Below are 10,984 nucleotides of genomic sequence, written 5' to 3' on the forward strand. Positions count from 1 at the left end.
GTGATGACTTCTTATTTATGTGCCCTTTTATTATGATAAATTATATTTATAAAATTAGACTCAATAAAGAATTTGCATAGTTTAAAATAAAAAAGTAAAAATAATGAATATTAAATATTTTTTGAAAATATTTCTCTTAACTTTATAAAATCAATATATTAGTAATAAGCTATAATATAAATAAATTAGTAAATAGTATAATCCCATTTCATTATTAAACTTTATGTTGAATAAAGTTAAAAATTACCCAACGAAGCATGTAGAGATATATATATATATTCATGGTCAAACACGTTCAGTTGTAGGCATAAGAAATAAAAAGTAATAATCTCTCTCTCTCTCTCTCTCTCTCTCCCTCTCCGTCTCTCTCTCCAGCTTTTGCCCTCCAGTTCATCCAGCTCATGAACCAATCCTCTAATGCAATTCAAATTTCCAACTTTTTCTGCCTTAGATTAAATAATCTCCACACATAATTACTTAAAATCACTTAATTGAATGTTAGTTTGGTCCAAACTCCGACACCTGGTTTTATTTCCAACCATCCATCCATCTCCCTCCTCTCTTTCATCCCCCCCTCCCCTCTGTCCCTCTCATTCCGTTCCTAGAAGAAGAACCGAGAAGAACGGAAGAGAGGGAATTCGCTATGGGGAATGTGACGTCGACGGTGGCGGCGAAATTCGCGTTTTTTCCGCCGGAGCCGGCGACTTACGCGGTGTTTAGGGATGGAGGAGGGACGGGGAGGCTTTTCTTCTCGGGGGTCTCGGCGGACAAGAACATGGAGGTGCATTTGATCGAGACCAAGACCGGGAACAAGATAGTTGCTACGTTTTGGCGGCATCCTTACGCCCGATTCACGCTTCTGTATTCCCATGGCAATGCGGCTGATCTCGGACAGATGCTTGATTTGTTCATTGAGCTTCGGGCTCACCTCAGAGTTAACATCATGTGGTGCGTGGTTTTTGCAAATTTTCATTTCGTCTCTTGATTTCGATAATATTTTGGGGTTTTTTGGTTATGATTTGATGGATTTTGATGTTCGGGGTTTTCTTTTGGGTTTCTTTCTGTGATATGACGAGTGTAGGGGTTTGATTCGGTTGGAAATAGCAGATTTATGAGAAAATGGGGCATTATTTCATCATCTAAATTCGGGTAACTTTTTATTGAGTTTTCGGTTTGCAGATCTCAAAAATCTACTAGCATCTGTTTATGTTCAATGTTTTTTTTTTTTTGCACTTTTATTTACTAAAATTCATTTTGATTTCTAGAGAATTTTTCTTTAAATTGTCAAAATAGATGGGCAATGTCATAGACGTAAGTGGTTTTGGTTTCCATAATATGGCTCACATGGCTTCAATTTTAAAAAAAAACATTTTTGGATTTTTTTTAAATTTTCTGTTTTGTTCAAGTGGTGACGTTTTTATAGTGGCTAATGTTATTAGAAGATCAGAGTAGGTGTTTATTTTAGTTGGAATTTGTGCAGTGATCGTGTCATTTTCTTTATCTTTTTATTTTTTTAATTTTTTTGCAGTTACGATTACTCTGGATATGGAGCCTCGTCTGGAAAGGTAAGCATATTTACTATAGCTGAAATGAAACAAATTTGGTTCTAAATCTTGCTTCTGCTGAACGTAGTTTTAGATTTTGAACCTCCTGGTGTAATATTGTAAACTTTTTGTGAAGTTTATGCTTATACGTGATGAAGTTTAATAACAATGACCTTCTTGCCTGCAACTTGAATTGCTTCATAGCCACTAAAAAAAAAAAAAAAGAAAAAAAAAAGGAAGTCTTTTCATGGTCGTGAATACAATTGGTTCGAATCTATGTTCAGGAGAGCATTGTTCTAAATCACCTTGTATTTTAAGTTCAAACTTGATTGCCAAATTTCAGAAATGGAGTGAGATATTTAGCCTAGGTGGTGTTTGGTAGCGTAATATTAATGGGATTTAGCCATGGATTTAACTTAAATCTAGTTAAACACCCAAAAAATGAAACTTAAATCCAACGCTTTGATCTCATCTTCTGTCTTTTTGTTCTCACGTTCCGTCTCATTTACAAAGTAAATTCAGATCTACTAAATCCGATTGAGAGGCTGATTTATTCCTTTGTAGCTCGCGAGGTCCATCTCCGCCGCACGCTAGATTTGATCAACCGCATTTACTGGATTTGACTAATTCTATTTAACGTAATCCTAATTTGCAGCAAAACACCCTCTTGGTGAGTTAAGATGAGATTTATGAGATGGTTTATTGTTTAGTGTGCTCTATTAGTGATTATAAGCATTAGCGAGAAAGAAATCCAGATTACCAAGAGGAAAAAAAGTTTTGAAGATTTTGTCACTGAATTTTCTGTAAAATTTATAATTTGGTTCATGCTTTCATAAATATTATGATTCATAGTTCATTTTGTTGTTTGGCTTGAGGTGATGAATCATGAATGCAATTCTGCAGCTTTTACTGCTAGCCCTTATCAGCTTTTGCCTTTTTCGTAGAAGATCACTTTGTTTGTCATGTCATCTTTGCTGGTTATTCTTTTCCGGACGTCTGTGGATCAGTTGCTGTCTTTTTTATAACAATGATGCTATTTTATGTCCAATGCATATAATTGGTATTTTTGTGCAAATAAAAATTTTAGCATGCATAAAAAGTTTGATGATTTAGTTTTTTATTGGAATACTGCAGCAAATTTTTCTTGCGGTAAAATATTCACAATATATAGCTGAATATATTCTTTAAATGCGAATATGAGAATTTTTTGTGTATTTGGTTTTAGAATAAATATATTTAAGTGATTTCTTATTGACTTTGAGAGATTCTGTGATATCTCTTATTGTCGAGAGGTCTTGTGGTACTGTGTCCATCATAAATAGAATCTTTGAAGAAAATATTTGCATCTCAGAATTATGAGCAAATAAAAAGAAAAAGGGAGTAAAAGGGGAGCAGTGTTGTCTACGAGAGAACAAAGAGATGATGTGGTACCATAAAAAAATTTCTCTTTTAGTTGAAGATTGTGGTAATTGTGGAGCCAAATTTTCTTATCGTAAAAAGTCAACAAGATATTAGTGAGCATACTCTTTAGATGCAAATCTTTGGTTAAATCATTTTTGTTGTCTATGAAAATATTTTGTAATTCTTGTGTTAATATAAATGCCTTGAAGAGATTATTTATTTATTTTGAGAGATCTAATGAGACCTTTTATTAATAGCTGGTTGTATTTGCTTTTAGTTAGTGATATTGATAAAGTGATATATATATCATTATCTCCAACTTTATATGGAGCATAGCATCTTATTTGAAATTTAGTCGACCATTCAATTTCTATGCAGTCATGAGCGTAGATGGATCTTACTAAAACATATAAACTTTATAAGCCCGTGTATTTAGTTTCTCATGTTCTTGTGTTTTGTTCAATACTATTGACCTGACAATTTTAAATAGCTAGACTTTTTAGGATTGTGATAACTTGTTTGTATATGCCTTGTTGATGTTTGTGGAATTTTTTATAAGAAGTTATTTGCTTGGAAATCTCACCTAATAAAGAAGTAAATAAGAAATATTTTGAAGAAGCAAGCCAAACTAAATGATTTATGCTGAATTGTTGACAATGAGAAAAAGATTGAAATGGCCGCATTATTATTTTTAAGTGGCCATTTTAACGTCAGACTAATTGAAATGTCTGATTTAGTTCCTAGATTTCTTAAACAGGGATCAAAATAGATCTGCCATCTAAAATAGCGAAAGTTAAATTTAATGGAGTTAAAAATGAAGGCCTTTTAGTAAGAATATATCCTCTTATTCAAATTTTTTTAATAAATATAATATTCTACTTGCCTCTATAGTTATCAATAACTCATCCATCAGTGCTAAATATATATTACTGGAGTTTTTCTTCAACTAGATCAAGAAGTTGATCTCTTCATGTTAACCTTGGATATTCTGGATAAAATCACAAACTTTTCATTAAGGTAACATTCACCATTTTAATCTATCAAGCTAGTTCTTTAATTTGGTGGAGGCTCCATGGGAGCTACTTCGAATGTCTCCTATTCTGATTTGAATGGTTATGTTAAACAAGTATGATTGAGGAAACCTTCAAAACCAGTAAAAATAGAACCATCTCTAGTGGCTTGTGGTATGTTAAGCCTTGGTAATGCTGAAGCAGCTAGATAAGCTTCAGAAGCATAAAATTCAAAGATAATTGAAGGTTGCTAAAAATTGAGACATTGAATCTTATGAGTTTAAAAAGATCTGAGGATCACTTTGTGCACTTTACTTTTAACTAATGTGTAGGGATAAATCTTTCTAGAAGGCAAACCTAAGAAGCAAATCTTGATAGGATGCTACCATGCTCGTGGAAGTCAAGTTTAAGAGGCGAAACTCGATGGGAAGATCCGGTACCCGTGGAAGTTGAGTCTAGGAGGCAAGACTCGATGAGAAGCTACGGTGCTCCAAGTAATCAAGCCCAGGAGGCAAGACTCGAAGAAAAGTTACCATGTCCCGTGAAAGTTGAGTCCACGAGGTAAGACTCGATGAAAAGATACGGTGTTCTTGAAAAACGAGCCCAAGAGGCAAGTCTCGATGGAGAACTAGTGGTAGACAAGTTTATCACTAAAAAACTCCATGAGAGCAAGTGGTTGACAGAGTCCCCACTCAAAGACTTCAGAAGGCTACAAGCCTCATAAGACATAGGTACATCAAATACCTCAGAAGATACATGTACATCAAAGACCACAGAAAGCTACAAACTTCAGAAGATAGTGAAACATCAAAGACCTCAGAAGACTACAAGTCTCAAAAGACATTTATACATTAAAGGCCCCATAAAGCTACAAGCATAAGAAGACACAGGTACATAAAAAACCTCAGAAGACTATGAGCCTTAGAAGACATCGATTAATTTCAAGCTCCTATAAGGTATAAGTCTGAGAGAGCACAACCTCGGAAGGCACGAGCCTCAAAAGGTACGCGATTCTTCATTTTATAAAGTGTGTGTGCTAACGTTAATTGCAAAATTTTGTACGGTTGAAAAGCCATTGCAGTCTCAGAAGTAACGTCAAAGGCGTACATAGAAATACATTATCTTCTACAAATATCACATCAGATAATTGAAAAGCTATAAAAACCAACAAGAACTAATACAAAGGTTAAAAGAGATATTGTTACTATAGAAGCATGAAATTCTCCCACTCAAACCACGACGGAAAAAATTGACATTTCTTCATCTTCGTCGTAAATGTGCAGCAGCAACAAGCAAGAAGATCCCGAGTCACCTGCTAAGCAGGGACTGAGATCACTTTCTTCATCTCACTGATGTAAAAGATCTTGTTGCTTCTCTGCTACGTAGAATGAGAACAACTTTCTGCTGCACAACAACATAAAAGGAGATCTCGTTATTCGTTTGCTACGCAAGACGTGAATGAATTTCCACTTCTTCGTAACGAGAAAAAAAATTCCGTTGCTTGTCTGTTATATAGAACAGAGACAACTTTCCTCTTTAACACAATGTGAAAGAAGATCCCTTTGCTCGCTTGCTATACAGGATAGAGATGACTATCATCTTCACCGCAATGAGAAAGAAGATCTCATTGCTCGCCTGTTATGCAATACGGGGACAACTATCTTCTTCGCCGCAACATGAAAGAAAATCCTGTTACTCGCCTGCTACGCATGACGGAGACGACTTTCCTCTTGGCCGCAACGCGAAAGAAGATCTGTCACTCACCTGCTACGCAGGACTGTGACAACTTTCTTCTCTTAGGAAATCCCAGATCACCTGCTAGTGAGGGTTGAGGACTCCACTTTCTCTCTCCTCTCCTTGGTCTTTATTTGTAGGCTTGAGATGAGTCATAACATTAAAAACAATTGAATTAAAAAAAAAAAACCTAAAGCTGTCGTAATTCTCTTATCGTTTGGTCTCCTGTCTTCCATTTTTTGGCTTTCCATCTTCTAGCCTTTGGTATTCCACCCTATAAAAAAAAACTGAAAAGTCACAATTCTTCATTAATTTTTATATTAATACTTATGAGATTGTAATGTTTTCTAAATATATATTATAAAAAAAATGAAATCTATCATAATTCTCTTGTTGTTTGGCTTTCGGCCTTCCATTCTTTGGCTTTCCGCCTTTTAGTCTTTGGTATTCAACCTTATAAAAAAATGAAAAGTTAGAAATCCTCATTAACTTTTATATTAATATTCATGAGGCTGTAACGTTTGATAAATATGTGTTTTAAAAAAAAAACTGAAATCCAATTAAATTCTTTTATCATTTGATCTTTTCGCCTTCCTTATTCCAAATAAAAAAAAATCTGTTCAAATTCCCACATTTTAGCCTCTCAAATACTTTTAAAATAATAATAATAAAAAAGCTATTTTTTTACACACACACACAGACAGATACATATATACATATATTTTATATATACAGATATGTATATACATATATCGATATATACAGATATGTATATATATATATATGCGTGCATATATGTATGTATATATATGTCTATATATATCTGAACATATGTATATATACGTATGTATATATAGGTATATACATATATCTATATACATACACACATACCTATACATATATATATATATATATATATCTATTGTGTGTGTGTGTGTGTGTGTGGGGGCATGCACGCACACACACACACACATATACATATATAGATGTCTACTCAAATTTCATCAAGTTCGGCTAAATCTGATCTAAACTCGACAGTTCAGATTCTTAAACCCCGATGTTAAAACTCTCTCACACTCGTCTCTTCAACTTCGGGCATGCGGTAAAAAGAAAATTTAATTTTTTGTCCCGCGCGGAGATCAAACCGGCCACCCGTTGTGTGAAAAAAAAAGACTCTAACAACTGAGTTTCGCTTATTTGCTTCAACATATAGAGGTTTATATTATTATTATATAAATTATCATAGTAATATAATATATACTCATTTGCATATATATATACACGACAAAAAGGAAAAGACATTAGATCTTAATTTTTTCGGTCGACAAAGTGATCTCACCCGAAAATAGGAGGGCAACTAATACATCTCCAACAAATCTCCATCATCCGACACAAATCTCGAGGCTTGATATAGATCTCAAGACAAACTTTTGAGCAAGAAATATTCAAACCTCGATAAAAATTCATCTAGAAATTCGATTTCAACAAACTTATAGTCAAACTGCCGACTCGAGAAGAAGAATCCAATGTTACCAAAATTATTTCAATTCAAGTCAAATCAAACTCAGATCAAGTCATTAAACTATTATTGAAAGTTTTTCAGACATATTTAGAAGGTTAAACGAATGTCAAATCTAGCAAACTTATAACCTAATCTAATGTCTCGACAAGACGAATCCAATGAACCCATGATTGCTGAATTCTGACATCGTTCAAACGTCATCTGATCGAAGGACGTCATTCGAACCGTCTGATCAAAGTGGTTCATATTTCTACATTTATTGCACCAATAACACTATAAATAGAGCCCCACCCCTCTTATGAGAGAAGGTTGAAGGCTTGAGAAAGAACTTAATGCTTCGAGAATGAGCTGAAATCCAACACGCCCTGTCACCGTCGATCACTGTCTGCCGCCGTCGATCGCTGTCGGCTGCCCAATGGGCCCTGTTGACCGCCGCCACCGCCGTCGATCTCCGTCGACCACTGCTAACCATCGCCGACAACCATCAACCATCATCGAGCACTACGATCGTCGTCAACCATTACTGACTATCGTCGACCGTTGACCATCGTTGATTACCACCCAGCGGAAGCAGCCGGTCGATGTTATAACTCAAAAAACCTAATAACCCTTTCTCGTTTATGGGACAAGGGGTCTCTATAATCATCGACCTATAGTGTATTTTTACATCTGGGATAGACCCGTGATTTTTTTTCTTTATGGGTTTTCCACGTAAAAACTTATGGTGTCATTACTAGTTGTTTTCTTTAACCCGAGTGTGTGATGAATTCTCGTGCAACACTAAAATGATAATCTATTACTCTACCGCCACAAACTTTCTAGCACACATAAAAAATAATTACAATGGCTATCAAAAAAGTTACTTTAAGAGCAATGCTTATGAAATTTTTTGTATCTGAGAATGAATAAATTTGAGTTCAATAGAATACCTCATTCTTAAGGAGAGTAATTAAATTTACTAAAAATTTAAGGAAAAAATATATTATTTAAAATCTTTTTATTTTTAACACCAGTAATTTCAATTTTATTACCTTAGATGAGAAGATAATTTTGGTCGACGACTAAAAAAATTTAGGGCAAAATTGAGTTTTATAAGCAGCCCCTTATTAATATTTGATGAATCATTTTTTTTCTTTTTCTCTGTTGAAATTGTATCTCTAACTCTTTGCTTGCTCCCCTCTACATACAAATGGTATATCGTTTCTTGTCAGTCAGTACATAACCATTTTTCGATAATTACTTTTCTAAATGCTTCTTTGATTTTTTTATTTTGTGGTCACTACTCTTCAAAAGCCGTCAGAATTCAACACATATAATGACATTGAAGCAGTTTATGAATGCTTGAAGAGGGAGTATGGGATAGTGCAGGAAGAACTTATATTGTATGGCCAATCTGTTGGTAGTGGTCCAACACTGCATTTAGCTGCACGCCTGCCAGGACTGAGAGGTGTAGTCCTGCACAGCGCGATCTTGTCTGGGATAAGGGTCTTATATCCTGTGAAGATGACCTTCTGGTTTGACATTTTTAAGGTGAATTTCAAAATTCAAGTCATTCAAATAGTGAAACGGCCATTTAGCATTTCCCCACTTTTAGAAGGTTTTTTTTAAAATTTTATGATGTTTAGTATATATTTTATTTGACTTTTATCACAGAATATTGACAGAATCCGGCTTGTCAACTGTCCTGTTCTTGTAATACATGTGAGTCTCTCCTCCATTTTGCATTTTGTACAGAGTTTTTTAAATTAAAAATCATGAAAGTCTGGTTATACTGTATTCTATCTTTTTTAACTGGCTTTACCATCTCATAGTCATAATCATACCATTACTTTGAATCTGTGATCACACACCTCCCATGATTCAAAGTAGCAAAATGGTTGCTTTGGCATTTCATAAAAAATGTTTTATGTAAGTATGTATTATGTACGATAATATTGCTTAGAAATTGTGGATACCAGATGTTTGTTGCTTAAACTGAATTTAAGCTTGTAGGTTATTTGAATGTTCTGAAGTTTGGCTTAATTGACAGAGTGGCCTATGTAAAAATATTTAGAAACCAAATGCCAGTCACAAGCATTAGTTTGGATTTGTGCTTCCAAATCTCCAACTGTTTGTTAGAACTCTGGGCATCGATTTCACCACTTCTTTTTGACTTGAAATCCAATCCGTGAACTATGAGAAGCATTGGAATGTAGACAAGCATACTTTTATGTTGTTTAGCCTGTATATTTATAAATCGTTCAATAGTACATGATAATTTTTGATGATTTGCATCCTCTATTTATATTTATATATATTTTAACTTTATTTTAATGTTATCTTTCATAATTGAGACTAAATTGTTTTGTAACATACTGTGGAGAACAAATTCACGTAATAGACAAACAACAAAACGTATGACTTACGTGGTACCACATAAATCTGCCTACGTCGATAGGAAGATATTATTCCACTATCAACAAAATTAGGATGATAACTTTGTTATGAAAAATGACGGCAATAAAGCGAAAAACAGATAAAAAATTACACCAGAAAAATTCGACACAAGATTTACGTGGTTCGGCAAATTGCCTACGTCCACGGAGCTGCAGCGGATTTTATTAGCTTCAAGGAAATTACGTCGTTGTCGATTCGACGATTACAAGAAAATAATTCTTTCTAGTTTCTTTTTCTCTCCCTTGCCTTTCTCTCTCTCTTCTCTCTAAAGCCACTTGAGAAAGGACAAAACAAAAAAAAAAAACAAACTTTCTTTTATGCCAAAGAACTGAAGGAAGGGGAAACAAAGAAGCAACTTTTCGTCCCCTGCCCCTACCTCCAAGTGATAGAAGAAAAACCAAAGGAGGTGGTTTTTAGGATGATTATAACATGCATAATTTCTTCCTATAATAAGAAAATATGGCTTATTTCGGAAACCAGAGAGGCGGGAAGCTTCCCATGGTTCCACGTGCGACACAGAGTCGGTTTCCACGATTTCGCATGTGATGCAGAGAATAGGGTAGGACGCGGTTTCGCATGAGGGGTGACGAGCGGAGAGGGAGAAGTCGGAATAGGCTCCATATTAAACAATTCTCCCACTTAGAGATTCAGACACTGACTGCACTACCTACTGGCTGCATCATCTACTGGTTGTATGATATCCTCCACCTCTGTAACTCAAAGCCTTTATCTTCACGTTACAAGTCCAATTGAAGTCGAGCACAACTTCAGTTTCTCAAGTGTAACACCCTTGGTCAACATATCAACAGGATTCTTGCTTCCACAAATTTTCTCAAGTAGTAACTGTCCGTCATCTAACAATGATCGAATAAAGTGATACCTGATCTGAATGTGCTTGGTCCTAGATTGAAATGCTGGATTTCTAGCTAGGAATATGGCGCTTTGGCTATCACTGTAGAGAGTGCCTTTCTGAACCTCTTTACCTAATTCCGCTAGGAAACTTTGCAACCATATCATCTCCTTAGCAGCCTCTGACACTGCAACATACTCAGCCTCTATAGTAGACAAAGAAACTGTCTTCTGTAGATTAGAGCCCCATGACACTGCAGTACCGCCAAGAGTATAAACATAACCTGTAGTACTCTTCCTACTGCCAATGTCTCCAGCTAAATCTGCATCAACATAACCCTGTACCTCTAGGCTCTTACCTGAGAAACACAAACAGGTTTCTGAAGAGCCTTTTAGGTATCTCAAAATCCACTTCACAGCTTCCCAATGTTCCTTCCCTGGATTACTCATGTATCTGCTCACAACTCCCACTGCATGGGCAATATCCG

The 10,984-nt window shown here is 35.2% G+C and overlaps 1 protein-coding gene across 1 annotated transcript in view; it reads left to right on the forward strand.

Moving 5' to 3' along the window:
* Positions 1 to 324: 324 nt before the first annotated feature.
* LOC110023386 (protein ABHD17B-like) overlaps positions 325 to 10,984 on the forward strand; it is a 16,964-nt gene continuing 6,304 nt past the window's right edge. Inside the window, exons 1-4 of the mRNA XM_020722778.1 lie at positions 325 to 948; positions 1,529 to 1,565; positions 8,505 to 8,741; positions 8,865 to 8,912. Coding sequence (XP_020578437.1) covers positions 644 to 948; positions 1,529 to 1,565; positions 8,505 to 8,741; positions 8,865 to 8,912 — 627 coding nt within the window. The 5' untranslated portion in view covers positions 325 to 643. The remainder of the gene's footprint in view (positions 949 to 1,528; positions 1,566 to 8,504; positions 8,742 to 8,864; positions 8,913 to 10,984) is intronic.

The sequence above is a fragment of the Phalaenopsis equestris genome, unplaced genomic scaffold, assembly GCF_001263595.1.
Source record: "Phalaenopsis equestris unplaced genomic scaffold, ASM126359v1 Scaffold000224, whole genome shotgun sequence".
In the NCBI taxonomy this organism is placed as follows: domain Eukaryota; kingdom Viridiplantae; phylum Streptophyta; class Magnoliopsida; order Asparagales; family Orchidaceae; genus Phalaenopsis; species Phalaenopsis equestris.